The sequence below is a fragment of the Neolamprologus multifasciatus genome, chromosome 10 (genome assembly GCF_963576455.1).
Source record: "Neolamprologus multifasciatus chromosome 10, fNeoMul1.2, whole genome shotgun sequence".
Taxonomy (NCBI): Eukaryota; Metazoa; Chordata; class Actinopteri; order Cichliformes; family Cichlidae; genus Neolamprologus; species Neolamprologus multifasciatus.
Window position 1 is genome coordinate 29,452,912 of NC_140448.1, and position 27,100 is coordinate 29,480,011.

Here is a 27,100-nt window from a genome sequence, read left to right on the forward strand (position 1 = left end):
GCTCCCGATCATCAATCGCTTGGTCGTGAGGGTGTCACCGCAGTTTCTCACACTGCGCACGCGCTAACACAAATGTCAGCGAAAAAGACGGCGCAGCACGGCAGTGCAGCGTGTGATCTGGACACAAGCGATGGAGGCACTTGTAGAACTTTGGAAAGCTCATCCGAGCCTTTTTGATGTGGCCTCAGAAAATTATCACGACCACAACAACCATGAAAATATTTGGATGGAATCACAGCTGCCTGATCAATGTTTTTCATTAGCAAAGTCGATGGTGGTGGTGTGCGTGTCTGTGTGAGTGAAAGACAGAGAGGGAGAGCGAGCGACAGAATTTCTGTTATAACCTTCATTTTATGGACGCACAGTGTGAGCACTCGGGTCGCATCAGAGCATCGGGTCGTATAGTGTGAGACCTGCATCGTGACCTACGAACTTATAACCTCTGCAAGTCAACACACCTAGACCCATGTACAGACCTGAGAGGGCAACAACGACAAGAGTCAAGCTTGAAAAGAACAAAGAGGAACTGAGGCGAAAAAGATAACCGGGGATGGCAGTCAGAAGAACGAAACAACAACAGTTGTTTTGTAAGAAACGTGGCAGTTATCTTGGCTGTAGCTACACGGTAGCATAGCTAGAATCAAACAAAGTCTTTATGATTTTGTTTGTTTAAAAACAGGTTTTGTAATACAACCATGTGATCCGACTGACTGCGGTTGTTACAAGCCTCTGACCGCTATCAAGAACAATGAGGCTGCAGTCTCCTGCATGCAGCTGCTCTAAAACATGAAGCACTGTAATGTAATAGTAACAAAAGACTAAACCACTTTATCTTTGAAGGATTTTTATTTTTAACTAGTGCTGTCAACATTAATGCAGATCGCCCCGCGTGTGGGGCTGCACGGTGTCAACGCGTTAGCGCGGTTAGCTCATAAACGTCATTTTAATGAGATGACAGCACTATTTTTAACATTTGACCTCTTTGTGTTCATATGGATCAACCACTCCTAAGAGCAATCCTTTGCCTTATTGTTTAGCTTCTCCCTGTATGTTATTATTGTGCTTTTGAATTTGCCCGTGCGTCATTTAGCTGGAGTATTTTTCTTGTCATTCCATAGTGACGTCCAATAGATAAAAGGTAAGTGTTGAACTTGCATTTGATAGCATTTAACTGCAACAACAAAGAGATGTTGATGCAAGTGAAAGAACCCAGTGGTCAGGCAAAACTGCAATTTCAAGTGTTTCTCATGTTCCACCGCTGTTTGGCCAGTAGTTGGTGAGTGTTTGCAGACTAGTTGAGGTCTGCAAAGCAACTACGGACAACCGGAGCAACTGGGCAAATAAGTCACAAAGAGATTATTGATGCAAAATTATAGTATCAGCTTATGTTTAGCACTGAAAAAAAATTCAGGAACCTAACCAAAAGCTTCATGACTTTGAGATGTGGAAAAAATGGTTATTTATTTGACTGAACTAATGCTAATATAATAATGTAAATATATATTCTATCAACAGAATTAAAGTCTTAGAGATAAATCAATGCATGCTTTGACTATTTTTTTGGCATTTGTCAAGGAGTTTTTGTGTTTACAAAATTATTACCACCATCTAAAATGTATGCCACGGTTGTCCTAAACTAACAATATTGCTCTTTACTAATCCACCAGTTTGCAAAAGCTCAAAATTGTTGTTATCCATGAATTTGACCAGATTCGTTATTTACTCATCTAAAAATCTGTTTTAGTAGATTACGCTTGATTACCGTAATTGTCGGGCTATAAGCCGCTACTTTTTGCACAAGCTTTGAACCCTGCGGCTTTTAGTCAGATGCGGCTTTCCTATGGATTGTCCATGATTTTTGTCATATTGTAAGAGGATTTGTTTTGTTTGTTCTGCTGTTGTACGGCACTACGTTGCCTGGTGGAAGGGCATGTTGTCAGACACAGTATTGGGGTTCAAGAGTGGTATGTTGGTCACATGTCCATCCGCCAGGCAACGTAGTGCCGTGCGAAGTAGCGCGAAAAACAAACTTCAAAGTAGCGCTACACGTTCCGCGGGAGGCGTGGATGACGAACGGTGATAAACTTGCGAAAAGCAAGTTATGCTCAACTCCACCAGTGGATTCTGACAGCGTGGAAAAGTGTGAAAACATCCACGATCACCAACGGATTTCGAAGGGCTGGACTGCTGCATGATGGAGAGGAGGACACCGCCACGGCCCTTCAGAGGGTGTTCGACTCTGACACTGACAACGAGGATTTGTTTGGTTTTGAAAGTGACAACGAAGGAGAGAAGCTGAGAGTGGAGGACGAAGCCATCCTGAGCCTGTTTGTATCCGACACTGGAGAAGAGGACTTTGGTGGTTTTAGTGCGCAGGAAGAAGAGAAAGATGGTGGTGAATGACTGACTTTTCTTCTTGTTAAAGCCGTGTCACTGCACCTGAGCCTAAAAGGTAGTCCCAATCTATTTTTCTGGTGTGCTGTAGGTTATTGTTATGTACTACATTTGTTACTCATTTATGAAGCACAGTACATGTTTCGTACTTGTACATATACCTAAAAAGTTATGCAAATATGTACCCGTAACTTGTTTTTCAAAATATTAATAAAAGGGGTGTGGCTCCAAACAGCCATCTCTTTCCTGACAATTCCCTTTGTGCATATTCTCTTACATATGATAAGTCAACATTGAAACACCTGCGGCTTTTAGTCAGGTGCGGCTAATGTATGTACAAAACTGGATTTTCCCCTGATTTTAGCTTGTGCGGCTAATATTCAGGTGCGCTTTGTAGTCCAGAAAATACGGTAATTTCCAACTTCTCAGAGACATCCAGTATGCTGGCTCAAGTTTAGTTATAAGAATATGAACTCAGTTGGTTTTATATAATAAATAGTAACAAGTTTAGTCTTAAACATGTTTGAAATATTTCTGTATAGTACACTAAACAACTAATAGTGTTCCCTTGTTTTTATGACAGATGCTCTAATAATTTTGTAAATCTATGGACTGTATTTTCTGGACTACAAAGCGCACCTGAATATTAGCCGCACAAGCTAAAATCAGGGGAAAATCCTGTTTTGTACATACATTAGCCGCACCTGACTAAAAGCCGCAGGTGTTTCAATGTTGACTTATCATATGTAAGAGAATATGCACAAAGGGAATTGTCAGGAAAGAGATGGCTGTTTGGAGACACACCCCTTTTATTAATATTTTGAAAACAAGTTATGGGTACATATTTGCATAACGTTTTAGGTATATGTACAAGTAGCGGTAATTACAAGAACAAAACATGTACTGTGCTTCATAAATGAGTAACAAATGTAGTACATAACAATAACCTACAGCACACCAGAAAAATAGATTCGGCCTACCTTTTAGGCTCAGGTGCAGTGACACGGCTTGAACAAGAAGAAAAGTCAGTCATTCACCATCTTTCTCTTCTTCCTGCGCACTAAAACCACCAAAGTCCTCTTCTCCAGTGTCGGAAACGAACAGGCTTAGGATGGCTTCGTCATCCACTCTCAGCTTCTCTCCTTCGTTGTCACTTTCAAAACCAAACAAATCCTCGTTGTCAGTGTCAGAGTCGAACAACCTCAGAAGGGCCGTGGCGGTGTCTCCATCATGCAGCAGTGCAGCCCTTCGAAATCCGTTGGTGATCGTGGATGTTTTCACACTTTTCCACGCTGTCAGATTCCACTGGTGGAGTTGAGCATAACTTGCTTTTCGCAAGTTTATTGCCGCTCATCATCCACGCCTCCCGCTGAGCGTAGCGCTACTTTGAAGTTTGTTTTTCGCGCTACTTGTACGGCACTACGTTGCCTGGTGGATGGACATGTGACCAACATACCACTCTTGAACCCCGATACTGTGTGTCTGATCACATGCCCTTCCACCAGGCAACGTAGTGCCGTACAACAGCGGAACAAACAAAACAAATCCTCTGACGATGTCACAAAAATCATGGACAATCCATAGAAAAGCCGCACCTGACTAAAAGCCGCAGGGTTCAAAGCTTGTGCAAAAAGTAGCGGCTTATAGCCCGACAATTACGGTATATAATGATGTAAAAAAAAAAAAACTATATATATATATAAAAAATATATATATATATAAAAATATATATATAAAAAAAATATATATATATATATATATATATATATATATAAATATATATATATATAAAAATATATATATAAAAATATATATATATATAAAAATATATATATAAAAATATATATATATATATAAATATATATATAAAAATATATATATATATATATATATATAAAAATATATATATATATATATATATATATATATAAAAAAAAAAAAATATATATATATATATATATATATATATATATATATATATATATATATATAAACTTTTCACATAGGCAACATTTCATGCAAGGCATACGTTGAAATTTCTCTTATTCTGTATCAATAGCAGAAAATAGCAAAATGGCATTATGTTAATATGAAGAGGCAGTCACAAGTAAAACTGTTTTGATGGAAAATTAGATTTAGGTGTTCAATTTGTATAAACAACAATGCCTCTGCGCTAGAAATTTCACTCTAAGGAACAATCGCAGTACTATCACACAGGAGCATATGTCCAATTTCATCAAACTACACAGCAGTGGCCTTTGTGTCTAATTGAGTGAGACGACAAAAGTCCTTACTCATTCAAACCAGAATTCAATTATTGTGACGGGCCGTTTTGTCTGTCCGGAGCGCGCAGAGAGGAGGGGGAGACCGCTGCTTAACATACTGGCCAAGTCGCAAGCAGTTATGGCTGTGTTGTAGAATAATTCATGGTGAAGTACCAGACAAAAACATAATCTAATAGGGACTTCTGAGTATGATTAATGTGGAGAGTCGTAGATGCAACAGATTATATTTGGCTCATGAGTTGAAACCACAATGAGGGATGCACCATGTGGCTTTACAAGTCTTTTAGCTGCTTAGTTAAAGAGATACGGGGGAAACCAAAGAGAGGGAAGCACATGGGACCAAATTCTTTAAAAGCTGTTTAATGTCAAAATATAGTAATGCTGCATGAGCATTAAAATCAGTAAGAGCTTATTAAGAAGGAGGTGGTTCAGGAAAACTGTGAAAAATGTTTCATTTACTCCTGCACTTAGCAACAAGACCTCTTTTCTTAATAGCTTTACAGCAATTTAAGTTGTGCAACTATCTTCTTCTCATCCAGGACTGCGCATTTCTATCGCAGTCTTTATTTAGTCCGGTTGTTTCTAATGCATTCTAACCCGCTCTCGCCTCTTCTCTCTTCACAAGCTCTCTCCTTCGTCTCTTTTCCTGACATTGACAACTCTTGAAGTGACTGTAACCAATTCTCAATTTAGTGACAATTACGTGGTCTTTCCTGTTGATTCTGACCCTCTCCTTTTGTTGCACCTCACCATTACTGTTCCCATTTCCTCTGAACTCTCTGCTCTCTGATTTTCATCAAATTTGACAATATCTCCGTGAACACGTATTCTCTCCCGACAGCCTCTTTTTTCCAGTGTGTCTGCTTCCTGAGTATGTCAGTACTCACATGAACTTCAAATTTTTCCCCTAAACAGGCTGACCTTGAATCAGTAAACAGTACTTCATATACTTGTTGGTGATTTTGGGCTTATTCGTCTTTAATCTTTGACGGCAACACTGAGTCACTGCAGATGACTAGACTTTCTACCACTTCCTCTGCCCACTCTCAGTGCTAGACGATGTGCAAAAAGCTAGACGGCATACAGTCTAACTGTTGTGTTCTTACTGACCCCAGTCTCCTGAATCACCACTGCTTCCTGCTAATGGATGATTTGACTTGTCTGTTAAAAACTGGCAGGTCAAAGGAATTCCACAAGAAAACCTTAAATGTTCTGAGGTGCTCTGACAGCAAGCATTTTGGGTCCTCTTAGAAGCGTGATCGTCTTTATCCTATGACGAAACAGGACACAGGTAATCCGAGGGCACCAGGGCTCACTGGATGGCTTGAGGTTTATGAAAATGATGTGAATTATGCAATTTGACCTTCATGGTCTCTAAATCTCAACCCAGCTGAATGCACACGGGAGATTTTGCGCCAACATACTAGAGAATGATTCAACACTAATCTTAATTTCAAATGAATTTCTTTGCCAACAATGATGTCATTACTTCTATACATTTTATTATGACTTATTAGTCATGTGACTTTTGGATACTAATTTTTAAATAACAGGAAAATAGCAATTTTTACAAGATCATGAGTCAGTGACTAGCATGACTGAGGTATTCAGTAGGGGTGGGGGAAAAATAGATACTGTGTAGTATGGTGATATTTTGTTTGCTAATAATGTATCGATACAGGGACAGCAGAAATCGATATTTTGTTACAAAAAGGTTTTTGTGCTCTGACTTCAGAGCATGTTGATCCTTTTTCTGAGCAAGAATCCTGACATTCCTTCACTGTCCAAATGTGTTTAACTTGTTTTTGGCAGCAATAAACATGACAGTTTACTTATTTTAATTTAAGACATGTTTTATTTTAATTAAGTTTAAAACTTTATTTAATCTAAAATTATATTTTGTTTTAATTTACTCTTAAATTCTTCAGTTGCTGAAGGGGCTGCATAGTTTTCATAAACTGCATAGTTCAGAATAGCTATAATTGTACCAGATGGTTGATTCAGTTAAGTTGGACTAGACTGTAATACAAACCGTTCAGTTTGTCAACAATCAAACTGAAATGAGAGAAAGACTGAGTGTGAGACTTTGATATTAGATAAAATTAATATTGATAAAGTTTACCTTTATGTACAGAATCTGAATATCGTAAAATATTTCAAAAAATTGCAATAATATCGTATCGTGCGTTAAGTATTGTGATAATATCGTATCGTGGGATGTATGGTGATTCCCACCTCTAGTATTCAGTGCTGTCATTTTCTGCTTACACACACACACGGTTCATAACCCTGGGTTTAGTATATTCAGTACAAAACTGAAATGCCTGAATCCAAACATTAAACCAGGACCAACACGTCTTGGGAATCAAGTCAGCTTTCTTCACGGATGTCAAAGTGATTTTATTGATTATTTTCGACGCTACACTGCACTTGTGTGCGCTCTTCTCTCTTTTTAAATTGATTTTTTACCTTGAAGGATATCTCGTACTGCTCCCCTCCCCAAATCTCTAGACCGGTGTCGTATCCCCCGAGCTCCCAGAACCACTTCCTGTCGACAGCAAACAGTCCACCTGCCATCACTGGAGACCTAAAAGACACAAAGGCACAGTTGAGCATATATTGGAATACAACAGGAAGTATTAAAATGACTTCAAATCTTCCAGGCTGGCCACACATATAAAGTGCCAGGTTTGAACATCCCGTCACTTGCTAAATGCACACAGGATTAAATAAACAGAAAAGTGTGTTAGAGAATTCCGGCTCTATCCCACTCCAGAGCTGTGTTTTTCACATCCCCACGTGTGTGCGGCAACCCAGTGACACTCTTCACAGCACAAAACCAATTAACCCATCTGAACCAGTGAGAATACTGACTGGGATGACAAGCTCAGCAGTGCCAAACAACATAATAGTCCTCAGCTCAGAGTGCAGTGGGAGCTTCTCCCCGCAGCAAAAGTGAACGGAAAATATCGAACAGCTTCTCATCAGGACACCGACAACAACTGGAGGAAAACGGGAGGAGCAGGCGGGCAGAGAAAGAAAAGTTTTTATCCACGGGGAATATTCTGTATTGAACTATGAAATAATGCAAGACAGATGAGAACATAACCTCACAGAGAGCATTATAAATCCAAGAAAAGCCTCGTTTCCTTCTATTTCCTGAAACATTACAAGGCATTTGTGCCCAGAGTTAACATCTAGTGACACACTAGTGCTCAGAATTTCAGAGCTTTATTTTTATTTTAATCTAAATTGTAGCAGTATGGAAATTAATAGCAAAGAGTGTAAAAGGAAAATAAATTGGAGGAATACAGAATTAATTTTCTAATCAGTCTCATGTTGAAACACCACGTTTGTCTTTGTTGCAACCAAGGTGGATACTATTGTTAGTGAGTTATGAGTCTAGAGCCGTTAGCATGGACGATATGATGCGTTTGGACCATAATCTCAGGTCCCATCAGTGATCAGAGAGATCGCTTGCCAACTTTGGCTTTTTTCCCCTTAAATGAATCATTAAATCAAAGAAATTTCACATGGAAGTTAATCTGCCTCTTACCAGCAGCACTTTTCCATTTTTTTACCGTTAGTCCAAAGTATGTATTATGGTGGTAACGGTGGATAGAAACCGTAATGCGTAACTGCTCCTTAACAACCAGCTTTGTGATCGTAGTGATAAAAACTAAAATGCAAACGAGATTGAGCCTAAATCGCACATTAAGCATCATAAAGGCCATAAAAACACGTCGCTGCTCTTGTTTTCCCCTTCCTACGTTTGTTCTGATAAAGCGCGGCTTTCTGCAACAGTTTGAATAATTCTTTCACACAGGCATACTTGACCTGTCTGACCAGATAACTGTACTTGTGCAGTTCATTGTCCATAACTGGTGACTGCTGCATGCTGGAGGAAACAAAGTGAAGCAAACACAAAGCTGCCACACAAACACACACAATCTGCTTCTCTGGAATAGCGCAGAATGAAATGCACCAGACAGACTTTCATCACAGGACAAAGGGTGAACAACAGTAGCTGCAGGGGCACAGAGAAACAGTGCTGTGTGTGAGCGCTGATGGTGGGTATGGTCAGCAGACTGTGTGAGTTTAGCAAAGAGAGCGTAGACACTGCGTGGGCACTGATTTATGGGGTGGTGATTGTTAGCTCTTGTTCACCGGAGGGAGAAAACACAAACACACTTCCCAGAGTCGTGTGGAAGGAAACCCAGCGGCTTTGGGGAATGAAAGCACTGACATCTCGCAAGCTAGTCAATATGAAAATCGCTTAACCACAAGTTAAAGTTTAATCTGGCAGGGTAACAACCACATGTATGTTCGACTATACTGATAACAAGCATAAAACATAATAAAACAATTATTGATTTCGCCCGGGAGCCAGTTGCACTCCACTGTACGCCGGACCAGGACATCATCTCAGGTGCAGATGCTTTAAAATGCTTCAGGTGATGGAAACAAACCATGTCCCATTCAAGTTCATCTCATCTATTCCATTCGTCTCAATTAGCTTGACTAGGTCAATGGATCAGCAGCTTTTGATTGTTTCAAGAACAGGTCATTAACTTCACAGTCAATTATAATTTGTAGTGTATGGTAGGACTGGGCGATATATAGAGTTTTTTAAAAATATTGGGTCATATCGCCCAGCCCTAGTGTATGGTATTAATGACTGCACCTGTACACCATCTGATGTTTGGAATTCAGTTTTAATGGCTCGATTTGTTCAGATTTTGTCCAATGTCACGGTGGACTGACTTGACAGTACATTGTCTTTCAGTCTATGAGATCAAAAAGCTGTTTTTGGACTGTAGGATATTATTATACATTGCTAAATCCTTGATTCATATAAAATGAAATTGAAAACAAAATCCGCATTGGGTTAGCATCATCAGATATACTGCACACCAAAGTAAAACAGGGCATTTCACTTAATTCTATATGCAATTTTAAATGCATCTGACATATTATTCTATGCATGCATGTCCAATTAATATCTGTATTATAAAACTGAATTCAGCTTCCATATCTGTCAGATTCTGTAGAACCTCTAATTCATCATTTCGTGGTCATTTGTCGTGCTTGTTTCTCACAAATGCCTGAACACACACGTGAACATTCACAAAGACCTCTTGAAAACAATGAATTCCATTCTCTTTCAAACAGGGAGCCACTACTCAAAACCAGAAAAAAACCCTGTTGCTGCAAAACACTTAATTTAAAATGATAATGAGTTGACCCAGTCACTACTCACACTGCTGCTCCTGAGTTGCTTAGCAACTACTTTGTTTTGCCGCTGTGCAGAAAAAAAATCTGTTTGTGGAAGAAAAAAAACGTTTTGGGAGGACATATTTAATTCATTTTATTCAGGCATATAATTTAATCAGAGTTTCGTATACACAGTACTGTGCAAAAGTCTTGAGATGCCCCTCATTTCTTTATATTTTGCCAGAGAAATGAAAAATGCATGCAGTGATTAACTGAAACATAAATCACTTCAGTAACACAGTATATTGGGCAAACAGGACTTTTTCAGTTCTAATGAGCTTTAAAGTCAGTACAGTTCTCCATCAGCCCATCATGGCTGAGGGCTGAAAAATGAAGTGAGTGACAGTTACTGGTTGGTCTCCAAATGATATTACGTGGAGTATTCGTATTTCCATCAGCTTCAACAAGACCCCCAACACCAGTGGCTGAAATGAAGGGTGGCTCAAGACCTTTGGACTGAATTGTATGAATCTGACTTTGGCGTTCCCGAATTAGTTCCTCTATTCAGCACCACCTGTGTCAAAGTTATCTGTATCTCTAAAGCCAAACTAAACATCTCCTTCATTGAAACATGGGATTAACAATTGTGGGTTTTCAGTTAGGTGCTGTGACTATTTGGCAGTGTTACTTTGAAAAAGTAATTAATTATAGTTACTAGTTACTTCTTCAAGAAAAGTAACTACTAGTATCGAAAAAATACAAGTTTCATTATATAATTTTTCAAGGGATCTTATATGTGTTTTCACTCTTGTATGCTTTTCATACAAGTTTCATACAAGACAGATACAAACTTTATAAGATTTATATATATATTTTCCATATGGGTAATTACTTGAAAAGTAACTATTGCGTTACTTAAAAAAAAAAATCTGGGGTCCAGGGTATAATTGGCCATTTGTGACTACTTTTGATGTTTCCTCCACATTTCACCTTTAAAAACGATTTACTTTGCCTTGTTTATTATCATTCTTTTCAGCACAACCTCATGTGTCTGAATTTACAGCTATTTTTTCATTTTGACCACTGTATTAACACAATTGCTCTAAAATCAGACAAAAAACATAAAATCAGAGTAGAGTTTTACTGTAACAACCACAAACATGTTTAATGAATCATATTTCATAACTTTAAATGCAAATATAAATCGTCAATTTTAAAATCATATGCACAAGTTTTGCAAACAACAAAGTCATTTGCAGCCATTTACCTTTTACCCTTTTTTAAATAACCATTTCAAACTATTTAAAGAACAATCAGCTGTTCTGCTTTCAACAAGATGTCACACAAATTATTTGTGCCACTCCAAAAAAATAATTTCTGTCCACTATAAAGGAAACATCACAGCCTGATACCTGCAGGCCTGACAGCAGCAGGTGTATCACTCCTGTTTCTACCTGGAGACAGCAGTCGCCTCATTGTTCTGACACAACACAAACCTATCCACAACACTACAAGACATCACATTAACTACACACTCCAAACATGCTGAACATCACAAATCTCTCACATCTCAAAACTCGCTCTCTCTCTTTTTCTGCTGTCTTTATCTCTCTCTCACCTTGTTGCTTTGTCATCTTAAAGTGGTCATGTGATTGTCTTACCACGACTTCTTTATTCTTCCTCAGACAAACAGCCGCACTCATGCGATTGTTTTGCCCCTGAGCTCCAGGTGTTGTGCCAAAAAGTGATTGTCTACCAGACAGTGATTGCCGCCCGCAGGAGCGCGCGCAGCTGCTGAAAGCTGTAGCGCCCAGATTACTTACAGCTACTTCCGTGCAACTGATATAAACTGCAGTAAGCTGAACACAGCTTCAACCGTCTGTTTGTTGAAAAATAGTAACTCGACCGCACCGCATTTTCTTGTTAGTAACGGTAACGGCGTTGTAACGATAGGAATAGTAATTAGTTAGTAGGGCTGCCACAAAAGATCATTTTGATAGTCGACTAATCAGATCATCATCCATTGGACTTAAAACTACAGCTTATTGCACCAGAAGCATCTGCTATTATATAACTATCATTAGCTTACAGCTTTAAGTGTTTAAGGTCTGTGCTAAATAAAAATAAAGACAAGATGATAGTTTATTAAATTTTAATGGAATTTGCAGATTGTTTCGGTGAAGTTTAATAAACTCCTTGCTATCTAAAATATAACGGGACACCTGAGTATATTCTCCAGCATCTCACACTTCTGATAATCAGCTGTCTGCTTGACGTTTGTTCAGCTGTGTAAAAACTATAACTTTAATCTCAGCCAAACCGATTTACTCAGGAACAAATAAAATACTAAAAAAAGGCAAAAAATAACATTTTTAAGTTATCTAAGTGACTTATATATGTTTAACCTGAGTCCGGTGTTCTCACGGGCTCTAGTTAGCCTTGCCCCTGGCTAACTATCGAGCTAGTGGGTAACAGACGTCTCCGAAAACGTCGGAGCGCTTTTGAAAATATGTGGTGTCTTGATAAACTGAGCAGATATTTGAGGTTTACACAGCTACATTCTCGCCTGAAAATATGTTAAACGTTTATTTTGTGACCCAGAAAGAATAGTAAGAGTAATATTAAAACTAACTAGCTGCCGCCATTGTTGGAAACTGAGCTGGGCTGCGCTATGAATTATGGGACACAGCTTCTTCTTCTTCGGGGTTTAACGGCAGCTGGCATCCTTGTAGCAGCAGTGCTGCCATCTTCTGTTTCAGTCCGTTATTACACTCTTAAATCCTACTACTTATTCCTGCGTCTTTTGGGATCTTACAAAGCTTCAAACGACGCGTCGACTATTAAATCAGTCGTCGACGATTTTGATAGTCGACATAATCGTGACTAGTCGACTAATCGTGGCAGCCCTATTAGTTAGATTACTCCTTACTGAAAAAAAGCAACGCCATTCATGCCATTACTGCTCTTAGTACTGTGGTTTTTAGAGGAGTAGCAACTGTGCAGAACCACAGTTAATATCTTTATTTTTGGGTCTATGTGTCTCTACATAACATGGTTCTTCTATAGTGAGGATAAATTACAAGAAAGGGGGGGACAAAAATACCTCAATCTCTTGATAATAACCACAAAATAAACAAAAATATATTCTGATCCATTTCCAGATCAATCCTATCTGAAAGGTCTTTAAGTATCTCATGCTTTACCTGACTTAGTCAACCTTTTAAGATGGATGAAGTGGATAGCCAGCACTACCGAAGATCCTCTTTGCTTTTGTAATGTGGGTCCGTCTTCGCCTTGTCAACGTAATTCAGTGTTGTAGCACACTGAAAACAATCTGTCCAGAGCGTGGGTCCCAGTCTCATGTGCAGACAGCAGTGTCTATTTACTTTAAAAATGTCATTACTTTATATCGAACAGACACAAACACACAGAGAGAAAGTCTGCAGACCATCTGCTAGTACCACGACCCCATACAGACTCTTTTTGATTACCTGTTCACCCACACTGTGAAGCACAAGCTGAACATCGACCGGTGTGATGGTGGCCACAAATTTGTCCAGCCGGGTTTGCGAAACGCTGCTGTAGTGTTTAAAGACGAGAACGGAAATTCCACCACTCTGAATGTCTGTAATTACCTTCCTACGCATGTCAACATTAAACTTTATTTCTTTTCAATAAAAGAAAATCACAATAGAAATGGAAATGGCAAATTGGATTTGCGCAGTACAGACTTCAGCCCTCCGCCACAGAGCAGCTCTACTGAATTAATATTGACCGGCATCGACTAAAGTGACCTTAACAGGCCAGAAGCAGCGAGAAAATGCAATACCATAAGTAAAGTACTGGGATCAACATGTACATTTGCCAGAATATAAAATCTCCGTACCCATTCGACTGCTGTCACAGTAAATCAGATTGATGATACCACAACAATTATGTTTAAATTAAATCACGATTTCATAAACTTTAAGTTACATTTGATTTTGGCAAAGTTGTTTACTTAACAGCATTTGTCAGAACTGCAAAAACTATATTTATTGTCCTGTTAGTTTTGTACTTTTATTTATTGTTGTAACTGTAACTGATGAATGGTAAATTTGCTCGTTTTACACCATCTTCTCAGACAAAGTACCAATTCCTACAAAGGAACAGAATCTCTGGTTTAAATGACCAAGAAGGGGGCGGTGTATTTGAGGAAAAGGACAGCATGGTCCAGGTCTTTGTGTCCCGTTTGGATCTTTAGCCATCAGAATTGTTGTCTTAAGGCCAAGAACGATGCCAAGCGGATTTATTTTACCAAGTAGATCATCATGGCCTTGCCTTATTGGTCCATTTGATTGACTGTTACGTGTCTGCAGGCTGCATGTTTTCTTTCCCTCTCCTTTTGTTTGCCGTTCCCTTAGGTCGCAGACTGCAGGCTGATGTCAATCTGGGGCCGTCCAACTAATTAGAGGAGGGAGGCCCTGATTGGCCAATCCAGGAGTGCACACCTTGATAAGGAGACTCACCTGTGGCTGGGCGTGGCTCTCTTCCCTCCTTTGAATTGTTTGGTACATGTGTGAAGTTTCTCTGCTGTCCTTCTTTTGTTTGATAATTGTGGTGGGAGTAAAGTGGACTAGGTAAGTTTGGGGACCCCATACACTTACTCACGTAGAGTCTTTTTGTTAGAAACACTAGGTAAGTAGGTTGGTGCCACCCATGTAATTTTGAGCTTGTTTTGAGTTGAGGTTCAGGGTCTTTCCCTCTTGTTTTTGCTTTTCTAGGATAATAGCTCAGCTAAGTTTTGGATTTGTCTTTTTGGTGTTTTTTTGGCACAACCTAACTGTCCCTTTCTCCCCCACATTTGTTGTTTGAATTTGGGTTATTTATTTTGTGAGAGCGCTGCCATTAAACCTTTTTCATAACACCCGTACCGAATTTCCGGAGTAGTTGTGCTATCCCCTCCTGCCCTCGAGGAGACGTAACATTGACCTTTATTATAATTATGAATTTATTTTATTTTCGGTTGCTACAAACGGGACAGACATGACTGGGGGATAGGACAGGGAGAAAGAGAAAGAAAGAGAGGGAGAGAAAGAAAACCAGAGGGGAGAAGAGACGTGAGAAAGGAGGGAAGAAAGAAAGAAAAACAAACAAAACACCTGGATCACCTGTGTGGAGAAAAAAAAACAAGAAAGCAAACACACAAAAAAAAAAAGATCTGGTCCAGGTCTTTCTAACAAACAGCTGAGATTAAACTACAAATGCTCAAGTTGATATTCTCCATTTCAGTCTACTGACCTTGGGGGGGAAAAGAAAGACTTAAAGCCTGAGCTAACTGCTAAATGAAACTTAAAGAAGCAGAGAGAGAGACGGGGGGGTGGGAGAGAAATGAAGGGAGTGTTGATGGCATTAACAAAAGGGACAGTGACAGAGGCACGAGGACAGGGATAAAAATCATACTCCATTACCCTCAAACACACACGCACGCACACCTCCGAGATGGATTTCGCCGGCCCACCATGCCTCGTTCTCCACTGCTGCAATGTCAGAGCGAAAATGAAAATCTTTGCGACTCAAATTGGATTTGCACTGATGAAGGTCATTTCATTGGGTAAGAAGAGCAGACTAATTCACGAAATGAGGATTGATTCTGATTGTTCTGCAGCTCATTTCTTCTTTAGTTTCTTATCCTCCTGCATCACCGCCTGATCATGCCTGCAGCGTTTCCCCAGGATAGTCAAATATTCTCTGGCATCCAAACATGGACAAATGTCTAACTAATCCCTCAAAGCTCACAAATGGAGCGTTTGGCATTCCATGCAGTTATTTGGTTATTTATTTATTTCAGCGTCCATTACTTAAAAGGTACAGAAAGGGGAAGAACGTATGGCAAAAACCTATTAGGCTTCTTTGCAGAGAGGCAGTGTTGCCGGGGAATCAATCCAACAAAAGTGGCCTCAAGGCACTTTATATTGTAAGGTCAAAACCTTCCAATAATATAGAAAAGAAACTTTATAGACAACACTCAAATGGTTAACTACATGTGCAGCCAATCATTTAGACAAGACACTCACAAATTGTCAAAAAATAACAACACACACAAAAATCTCTCAGCTCATTCTGTCCAACCAACAGCTTGAAACGTCAACATAAACAATTAAAAAAAATCCATATGAGGGACAACTGTAGTCACAATGATGTCACAATGATGGTCATCACCAATATGTTTTTTGTTTGTTTTTTTAGGATCCTGCTTTTAAGGGAGAGGGTCGAGTGTAGGGCAGGGCGATATAACCAAAAATATTTATCACGATATACATTTGAAAAATTGCAATAACAATATAACTGATGATATAATTGACACTAGACAAAATACTTTACAACTCCTCAACTTTATTGGTGCAAAAAAACCCCGAAAACCCATCAATGTATTTTCACTTAAACAAGCAGCTGTTTTTTATCTGCATTAAAGTTATAAAAATGTAACAGTGCAAATTCCTTGCTGACAGTTTAACCAAAAGACATTTCCAGTGGAAATTGGCCGACATATTCTCAGCATAACCATGTATAATATCCACAAAACTTAAAAAGAGGTTATACACACACAATACGGTAATATTATGTTGAAGCACAGTACGTATCACTCCGCGAGGCTCCGCCTACGTTAGCCTTAATGCTCCGACAATCCATCAAGCGGTGCGGCTTCGTAGCTTAGCAAAGTCGTACTAAAACATTTGACACATTTTCAAGCGCCGTGTACGACATAAAATCGTTTCAAGGTCAGTAAACACAACCAGAATTCATACATAAGGCACACGGGATTATAAGGGACACTGTCGATTTGCAGAAAAATCAAAGGATTGATTTTAAGTGTGCCGTATTTTCCAAACAACACGGTAATAACGACGGCCCGCTAGCATGCTCTACCAAAAATAGTGCTTTGTTGTGTATCTGAGGGACGAAAGCTGAACCAGCTCCACACCACTGAAGCTGCAGCATTTTTACAAACCAATTCTGGTTCATCAGTTTCATTCAACGATTTACTTTTGCCCGTCTCATTCTCCGTCGCCGCCATGCTTTTTCCACCATGTGCGTATGAAAACAAAGGCACTGCACATGCGCATTTTACCCATATTCTATCACGATATTTCATTTTCACGGTATTACCGTGAACAGTATGATATGGCCCAGCCCTAGTCGAGTGCCAGTTATCATCTAAGCTAGCAATGTCAACTAGTGCAAAGAGCACCCACGCACAACACATGGGTCCAACACAGACACCAATACCTGCTAATTACTGCAGGTACAAATAATTGGGTAGAATTTCATTCATCAAAACTGAAGCACAGACATTTTCAGTGGGTTTTTAGTACAATTAACCACACAGTGAGCCACATGATTTGCCAGACAACTGCATTACAAATGCTCCAAATAGCACAAACACAGTTGGAAGGTCCACTTCCAACTGTGTTTGTTGGAAGTGGACCCGGTGACTGGAATAAGCTGAGCTGCAGCCCAGCGATGGCACCCGTCTCTCAATATCTCTATATGGCTGAGTTAGAAAAATAAATAAATGAATCACTTCCTATTTCATTTTTATAAAGTTCCGTCTTATTAGATAGAGTTTGACTTAGTTTGAGGCCATTTGACAAACTGCATTTTTTGGAATTGTCATGCTGAAATGACCTAAATATCCACCGATCTCTAAATTGTTTTAACTCTAGAACTCACAGATCTACAAAGATCTGTTTTTAAGCTATTGCTGCATAAAAGCTAATACAATAGCAGCTAAAAGTAAAGGTTAAGTAATTCCTTGAAGAGCTCTGCCCAAACTGAAGCAGCAAAATAATATAAAAATAGCTGAATGTCGCTCTTTTCCCACTCATAAAAGTCATAGTTCAGTGCTGCAACATAATCAGTCTTTTATAATGACATAGCTTTTGATATAGATCTTGTACTGGCATTAAAAATCAGAGACAACGTTTCAGACAGCGAGCTGGCATCTTCACTTCACCGCCACACTGGTTCATTGAAATCCGAGAAAGCTTCCATTTCTCTGTACAGTCTGGAATGTAAGACTGGGATTTTGGCATTTATCCACTTTGGAAATGGAATTCATTTTCACGTTTTGCAGCTTAATGGGGCAGTAGTCGAGTGCTTTAGTATCCATCCTATGCAACACTCAGGTGCAAACGCGTGTATGAGCATAGCAGTGCCGACAAAGACCTTCAGTGAATAAACACTGTGTGGTGTAAATCATTCAGAGGTGCACAGCTCAGACAAACCCAGTTAAAAAGCTTTAAGTCCCACTGGGGCCACCCAGTGAACAGATGCAAGCATTTAGTCATGGCACAATCAGATAATGGGTATAAAAAAAATCCCGAACCAAGTATCAGAGTCACTCACTCAAAGGGTTCACTGGGGTCGTCCTTCTGCAGCTCTGTGGGGATCGGGATCCGCTTGTAATACATTTCCCAGTCAAACGCCCCTCGCATGGCGTCGCCCGCCTGTGTTTCATAGCCAAAGTTGTCGTGGTCGATGACATCAATCATCGGGCATACGATAGTCTTCCTGTTCTGGGCGATTCGGTCTGAGGGACAGAAGGAAGCACACACGATGGCGAGCAGGTTATGACAACAGATGGTGCAGAAAAGTAGTTTCCAAGCTTTGTGGCTTTAGACCTTTTACAGCCAAGCAAAGCCTACTCGCCCTCCTGTCCACAGACTGCAGGTCATGAGGGGTCGGTGGGCTGTTTAAACAACTGGTGAAACTACGTGTGTGTGTGTGTCTGTGTGTGTGTGTGTACACAATGAAAATTTGCTCCTGTGTTACAAACTGAAATGTATCAATCCTGACCATTTTTTAAAAATATTGATTATCTTTTACCATTGGTAAAAATCATGTTTTTAGGAAGAAATAAAATGATTGATAATTTTTTATAAAATATTAATTTATTTTTCTACCATTTGCTTTTACAGGAAAAAAGGTTAAAAGGTTTCAGTTAGGGCTGCCACAAACGATTATTTTGATAGTCGACTAGTCATCCATTATTTTTGCGATTAGTCGAGTAATCAGATCATCATCCACTGGACATAAAACATACAGCTTATTGCACCAGCAGCATCTGCCCTTATATAACTATTATTAGCTTACAGCTTTAAGTGTTTAAGGTATGTGCTAACTAAAAATAAAGACAAGATGATAGTTTATTAAATTTTAATGACATTTGCAGATTGTTTCAATGGAGTTTAATCTGCTTGACGTTTATTCAGCTGTGTAAAAACTATAACTTTAATCTCAGCCAAACCGATTTACTCAGGAACAAATAAAATACTAAAAAAAGGCAAACAATAACATTTTTAAGTTATCTAAGTGACTTATATAGCATGTTTAACCTGAGTCGCGAAAGATGGCGGTGGGTTTGAAAATGATTTGCCAGGAGTCCGGTGTTCTCAACGGCTCTAGTTAGCCTTGCCACCAGCTAGCTATCGAGCTAGTTATCAAGCTATCAAGCTAGCTATCGAGCTAGTGGGTAACAGACGTCTCTGAAAACGTCGGAGCGCTTTTGAAAATATGTGGTGTCTTGATAAACTGAGCAGATATTTGAGGTTTACACAGGTACATTCTCGCCTGAAAATATGTTAATCGTTTATTTTGTGACCCAGAAAGAATAATAAGAGTAATATTAAAACTAACTAGCTGCCGCCACTGTTGACAACTTAGCTGGGCCGCGCTATGAATTCTGGGACACCGCTTCTTCTTCTTCGGGGTTTAACGGCAGCTGGCATCCTTGTACATGCAGTGCTGCCATCTTCTGTTTCAGTCCGTTATTACACTCTTAAATCCTACTACTTATTCCTGCGGCTTTTGGGATCTTACAAAGCATCAAACGAAGCGTCGACTATTAAATTAGTCGTCGACGATTTTAATAGTCGACGTAATCGTGGCAGCCCTAGTTTCAGTATTAATCAGTAACATCTAGCTTAGATTTATTGCTTTGTGACTGACTGAAATCTAATGGATGAATTATAACGCACACTTATTTTACACGTGTCATTGTGTTGTCATTAGCTGTGTGCGCATAATCGAAGCAGCGTACAGATGTAAAAATGTCGTAAACCTGCAGTTTTTCTAGTCGTCAGTGAGGGAGCCACTCCTCTGACTACAGCAGGTTCGATCCCACAGGAGTCAGAAAATGACCCTACTTCTCCTTTGAATGATATCAAACACTTTTCTGATAAGCACATTTACCATTTTAGCTCACACACCTCAGGTAGTTGTAACAAACACACCTGCCCTTCAGACAGCAATACACAGAGTAGAGGCACCTTAGATCACATGCTGCTGGTCACATGATCACATTACATGCAAACCATATGCAGTCCAAGCCCATATAATGAGGAAAAATACTCATTTTAACTCATATCCTGGATTTCAAAATGTGATATGTATGCTTAAATGTCTGTGTGGGCTGGCATAAACATCGAGTGCTACTAGAAAGCATGATCAGGAAAGTTCAGCTGCTAATCACCAAGCGTATGAATCACACTGTGGCTTGCTTGAGCTATGCTGGCACTGAGCATGTACATCTCCCAAGGAGAGAACACTTTCTAACAATAAGAACTCTTTTGGATTTACACTTCGGCTCCTAAAGGTCTCAATCAATAAATTGATGTTATTTTAGTTGTTTTTATGATCCCTTCTGGCTGCTTCAGCTTCTGGCTGTCTGTATACAGCCTGTATTGGAGGTTCCTCACTTTCATTTTTCATTTATTTTTTAGTGCTTTTTTCCACCAAGTGTTACATTTTTCTTTTTTGGATGAATTTATTTATTTACTTATTAAGAGATTCAATAATATTTCAGTTAACAGTGTGTAATGCACCACCCACACATGACTTTGAGATGTTATTTATCTAGCAACTATGTAATATATGGGCTCTGAATGGACATCTTCACGTGATGAGCTCACATGACCAACAACATTCATTATCTGATGAAGAGCAGATGTGCTTGTTGTAATGAGGCAATGCAGAGTGAGAGCTGTTGTCTAATTTTTTGGCCCAGCAAATGTCCCACTTTTTGGTATATTTTATTCTATTTATTTATTTTTTAAAACGTATTTAATAGATTTTTGGACACTTTTATTTTTCCCCAAAATGAGTTTAACGTCACACGTAAAGAGCAGCCATCACTAAGGTTATGACCTGGGGACACAGTGCAGGGCGGTTGAGGATCGGGCTTATGTTAAGGGTGATGGCTCAGTGATGAAGTCCTCACCCAGCAGTGGAGGCAGCCAGTTCACATTGGCTTCACAGTGCGAGTCCAGGAAGGTGAGGACTTCTCCTTTAGCAGCAGCTGCTCCAAGCAGGCGAGTCCGGATCAGACCCTCCCTCTTCTTGGTCCTCAGGATGCGAACCTTGGGCAGCCGTACCATGTACTCCTCTAGTGCCACCTTAAGGTGTTCTGAAGAGACAACATGAGAGAGAGCATAATTTAAAGAGGGGGAAAAAATGCCATAATGGTACAGAGAGGATCAATATCATACCTTGTTAATGCGTGCAGGTAAATACGGATCTACTGGCATGAACTGCTTCAGAAAACCGTCCACAAATAGGAAACCCTCACAACAAAAACGCTCTTCAAAAAACATGAAACGAAAACGAACCCATTAGCTGTCACCATCAAACACGACATCTGCCGCTGCCACATGCTCCACACCGAAATGTCCCCCTTAAGGCCTCTACATCATAACGTACTTTCACCCATACAGAGAAAAACTTTATATTACTTACTTTTCTACACTCACTGACTTTTTTTTTCTTCTTTTTTTATATCTGCAGTCATTAGACAGAATGTTACCCCCAAGAGGAAGAAACCAACTGCGAGGAAAGAAAAAGGAATTAAATAAGCCCCTCTAATGTGCGGTCATAAAGCCTTTTGGCAAGAAATTAAAAAAACAAAAACAAAAAAAACAAAAGAAAAAAGAAAAACAGTGCTGTTGCCAAAATTGTGATGATGTTCATTCTACCCAAAACTCATAATGTCCCATTATGGACCCTTTTCCCAACAAACCCTTCACTGAGTAAATTACACGATCAAAGAGTTTTATTAAAGTTCATGTCAGAGCCACTGGTCCTATGCATGGCAGCTGTGCCATTTTCCTGTGTTTCTCTAGCAGCAGTGACAGTAAATCTCAGCTCAGAGCGAGGTGTCAGTCAAATGGTCAGTTCCATCGCCTAAAATGGCAAATACACTGGAACAGGGTGGATGGTGTGTGTGTCGGGGGAGGGGGTATCTATATATATGGCGACATATAAAGACAGGGCAACTTGAAAGCATCAATCAATCAGAGACGGGGCTTATACATGCACATTTTCTCCAATCTTTCATCACAGCTCGCCTTTGACAGAAATCAATCCTGCTCTAAATGGAGCCTTTAAGTCTTTCTGCTCAAACGCCCAGTCAGCTGTGACAGGTCAATAAATATAAAAATAAGTCACACTTAAAGCCATGTTTCAATGGCCATCTTTCTAGTGTTAATGTTTCTAAAGCTGTCGACCATTGCAGAGAAAAACCCAGAAAGTCCAGTGTTGTAGTATAAAACTGAATGTACTCCATCTCAATCCATCCTGTGTTTTTCACTTTGTTTAAATATTCAGTAACCACCAAAAAAAATATTTGCACTTAACACCACCTCAAAAGGGGAACATCTTGATAAGACACTATATGTTACAAACCAACTGGACGTGAATGGTCACAGTTATAATGTTATCCACTGTGAGCAAAGGCAAAACAGATGCACTGGAAAAGCAAACCACACAAAGTGTGCTTCTTAAATAGTCTCCAACTGACAGACATGACTCAGCAGTGTCTTTTAATCCATCTGTCTACTGTTAGACAAATGATTTAATTGCCTCCAAATCTGACGTCTACAGTGACTCTGCAGAGGATCACGTTCCAGCTCACCGAACGGTCAAACTACAGCGCCAGAAAACAAAAACGCAACAAATGTCACATCAAGTCTCTTTGAGCACATGGTTTGATGTCAAAAATCATTTGCAGAGGCTTGGATTTTTTGTAAAAGAAGAAAGAAGTCATGATCAAAGTGTGCCTTCACCATTCTAAGGTACTGACCAACTCAATTAAAAATGTATTTATTTAGTGCTAACTCACAATATATTAGGACACATTACATTATAAAGTTAAGACCTTACAAACCCAACAAACTGCTTTCATTGAACATTATCCATGCTGCAATCTCTGGGGCTAAAAAAAAAAGAAGCCTGCACAGAAGTCTCAAACACAGCAAAGATGGTTTGTGTTTCCATTCTGTTAAGTTAGATTCTAGCATTTTATTAGCACTAATAGTTTCTTAACACCAATTAACAGAGTAAAACAAGTGTTTCTGTGAATTGTTCATACAAGTTTCATCTGCAAATACCTATCCAAGCTCATCATTTTGGTACTTCACCCTCTTGTCCAAACATGGTAGCTTCCAGCTCCCCAAAAAGCTAACACAGAACTAACTAACATAGAAAGGACACATTTAAGGCTTCAAGCAAAATTTCTGCAGGCGTATCACAAGCCCAGTGGTTTGACCTGGACCAGTCCAAAGCATTATTAGCCCATCACTACATCCCCTCTATTTAAAGAAGTCTAAATCATTCATAGTAATACACAAATGAGGTCCAGTGTGACTCAGGCAAATAAATGTGTCTCATTGTACCATTTTCTTACTTTTTTGCACCTCTTCTCTGCATCAACATCAAAAATGTGAACAAGAACATTTCTCAGGACTACGAAAAGAGAACATTATATACATAATAAAGGAAGATACACTTTACATTAAAATATTACCTCTGTCAGTGTTCCTCCTTACAAATGGCCCACTGTCACAAAGGAGCTCCCTCGAACACGTCCACTAATTGGATTTTGAATATCAGAAGGGTAGAAGGAGGAAAGACAGCAGTCCTGCTCAAATGACTGACAGTGTCTTTATCTCTGCACTCAGTTGTTTCTTTCCAGCTGTAATTCTTTCACTTTTTGTTCTACCTTTGTTGCTTCACTTCCCAACTTTCATCCCTCACCCCGCTCGCCTCTGTTCTGATGCTGCTTGGCAGCCATTGCCTCTTGGAGAAGGTACTCCTAATCCCAACAGACATCAGAGGCACTGAAAATGGGAGAACTGGCCAAAACCAACAAATCAGAAGCCAGCTGGTCCTCCGATTTGTCTCCATCCTCACACTTTCACTTCATCCTTTTCTTTTTTTTTTAAACTTTCATTAACTTTTTAATGAAACTGAAGCTAAGAAGATGACAGCTCATCACTTGAAGCCCAACACCAAAATTCACCATCATTTCCCAGCTAGTCCAAAAAGACAGGATCTGGTCCAAAACACACCCCAATCGGACATTATTACAGCAAAGCAAAGCGAATTAGACAACAGCAGTAATCAAGACCAGAGTGAGAGGTGTTGTCTATCAAACTGTCACAGAGGTCTCTGCTACGTAATCCTGAAGGCCTCAATTGAGATGCAGCCCGCCTCAAGTGGTCTGGCTCTAATTAGCCCTATCCAATTTGAAATGTTAAAAAAATACTTTAAAGCCAGGAAATAATTTATTTAGCAAACTGATAATGAAATCCAACTTTGGTCTTTCTGTCTCTCCCTGTTTGTCCTGTGATAGACCGACAACCCGACGTGCCCCACTTCCCAACCAAATTAAAACTGGCATAAGTTCTGATAGTGGCGGGGCGACCGTGGCTCAAAGAGTTGGGTGTTCGTCTTGTAATCGGAAGGTTGCCGGTTCGAGCCCCGGCTCGGACAATCTTGGTCGTTGTGTCCTTGGGCAATTCACTTCACCTACTGCCTACTGGTGTTGGCCAGAGGGACCGATGGCGCGATGTGGCAGCCTCGCCTCTGTCAGTCTGCCCCAGGTCAGCTGTGGCTACAACTGTAGCTGCCTCCACCAGTGTATGAATGTGAGAATGAATGAATAGTGGTATTGTAAAGTGCTTCGAGGGTCCCGAAAAGCGCTATATAAATGCAATCCATTATTATTATTATTATTATTATAGTTGGAAAAGTTCTCAAAGCACTTGCCCAACATTGGGTTGTTTCCTTGTACTCCACCAAAATGCCTCTGACCTGTCTGGGGCATTACAACAGGACCTTTGGGGATATCCTGTGGTGTTTGTAACCAAAATGCTGGCAGTAGCTCCTGTGGGACATGTGGGCTCTGGGCTGCAGCCTCTATGGAGGAGGCTTAGTCCACCGAATGCTGCCAATTCTAGATTGGATTGGGATCTGGGGAGGCGGGAGGCGGGAGGCGGGAGGCTGGAGGTTGGGTCAGTGCCTTGGGCTCATTGTCATGTTTCTTCAGCTGTTCCTGGGCAGTTTGTTTTGTGGCAGAACATAATGTCCTGCTGGGGGAAGCAAATGACTCTGAGGAGTGTACAATAGCCTTTAGCTAGGTTGTACGTGCCTAGGTAACCTCAAAATGCATGACATGTCGCAGCCCAAAGACTCACAGGAGGCTATTGCATGATCAATGTTATTCACTTCACCTGTCAGAGGTTTTAATGTTGTGGCTGATAAATATGTATGCAGTGAGATAAAATATAAGCACTGTTGTTCGCCCTCCTGATGACTTATGTGCCTTTAACATAATCTTGTGACACAGAGATACATACATCTCCATGAATGTATCACCAATTACTGGTGGTTGGACGGATTATGGCTGGTTGGAAACTTTTTTTGAAAAAAAAAAAAAAAAAATCACCCAACCTTAATACAAAATGTTTCTCTGTGTGTGTTTCAGGTCTCATTATATAATTAAAAAAAAAATCAATATAATGTAACAGATTTCAGAATACTTGCCAATTCTGTACTTGTAAAATTTTTCAAATAATTCCTACAGCCAAGTAGAGTAATTGGAGATTAGTAAGTTTATAGGTGATATACTTTATATTAAAATGAGTCATTGCAGCAATAATATAAGCTGCACAGTTTTGACATTGGAATAATGGCTGAGGGGCTCCATAGGGTCAATGCCACCATTAGAGAAAAGAAGGCCTTCACCTTCATTACATGGCAATAAATCAGCCCATTAGCTATTAAGCATTAGGAGATTGATTCAGGCTAAACTTTTGCCCTGCATGGGGCCTCCTTAATGATAAGCAGGGAGATTAAACAATGAACATTTGCATTTCATGTAAAGCGCATTCAGACTAGGAAAGGAAAGCGGGAAAGGTTATGGTGTCTAATTATGAATGGTTAATTTGACCTGAATAAATTGGAATACGGCTCCTCTGGTTTACTGAAAACTGCCGGGGCTATAAATCACTCTAATGAGAGCAGGCTGACGTCGGCAAACACATTAGTCATTATTAGAATGTGAAATCCAGGACATGAAGAGGGCTCAGACATCGTCGATGCCGGGGTCAGTTCTGTAGACCCCATTTACCGAACTAACAAACAATCGCTGCCCTCAATCTCTGTCTGTTCCAGGAATGCATCTTCTTCTTAGTCATTTATTAGAATTAAACCACAAACAATAAAACTAGGAAAAAAAGAAGAGGTCAGGGTGAAATGTGGGCACCAGAGCAAGTATTTAACTGGTACAGTGGTTCTCAAGATCTTTCAGCCCCAGAACCACCAGATCACATTGATCTGATTGATTTGAACTCACTCCAATAAATATCACAGAAAAGATTAATATTAATTTGACCAAGATACTGTACATGCAATAGATACCAGTTTTAGTAGCACCTCAAAAGTAATCATGAAGACCACCTTCCAAACACATTATAGCAAAGAACCCATGCTAAACAAGAAAAAAACCTCACTAAAATCACAATATGAACTATAAAAATATTTAATCACACCACAAAAATATAGTTAAAAATCTTTTTAGCGATTCCATTTTCTTCAACACGCCTCATTTTGCTTAACAAAAATGTTTTGCAAATTTGCAAAGATTAGAACAAACTACCTTTCAACATTTAAAAAGTGTACAGGATCGTATGGTGCAATATCTTTTGTTTAAGATAAAGATGAAAAATCCCCTGTATTATAACCATGAGAAACCTGGGGTTGGGGGAAATCACAAAAGTCTAATGGAGCAGTTTTGTCATGAAAATTATGCATGAGGATCAAAGATGAAAGGTAAATATTCCGCCTTCAATGGCATATTTACCCATTTTAATGGATAAAAATCCTTAAAC

General features: G+C 39.6%; 1 protein-coding gene across 2 annotated transcripts in view; it reads right to left on the reverse strand.

The window, feature by feature from the left end:
- galnt10 (UDP-N-acetyl-alpha-D-galactosamine:polypeptide N-acetylgalactosaminyltransferase 10 (GalNAc-T10)) overlaps positions 1–27,100 on the reverse strand; it is a 137,878-nt gene that overhangs the window by 27,545 nt on the left and 83,233 nt on the right. For both annotated transcript variants that reach the window (XM_085175783.1, XM_085175784.1), the window contains exons 5-7: positions 21,154–21,339; positions 18,282–18,465; positions 7,149–7,266 (exon numbers count right to left, since the gene is read on the reverse strand). In XM_085175783.1, the coding sequence (XP_085031909.1) occupies positions 7,149–7,266; positions 18,282–18,465; positions 21,154–21,339 (488 nt within the window). The remainder of the gene's footprint in view (positions 1–7,148; positions 7,267–18,281; positions 18,466–21,153; positions 21,340–27,100) is intronic.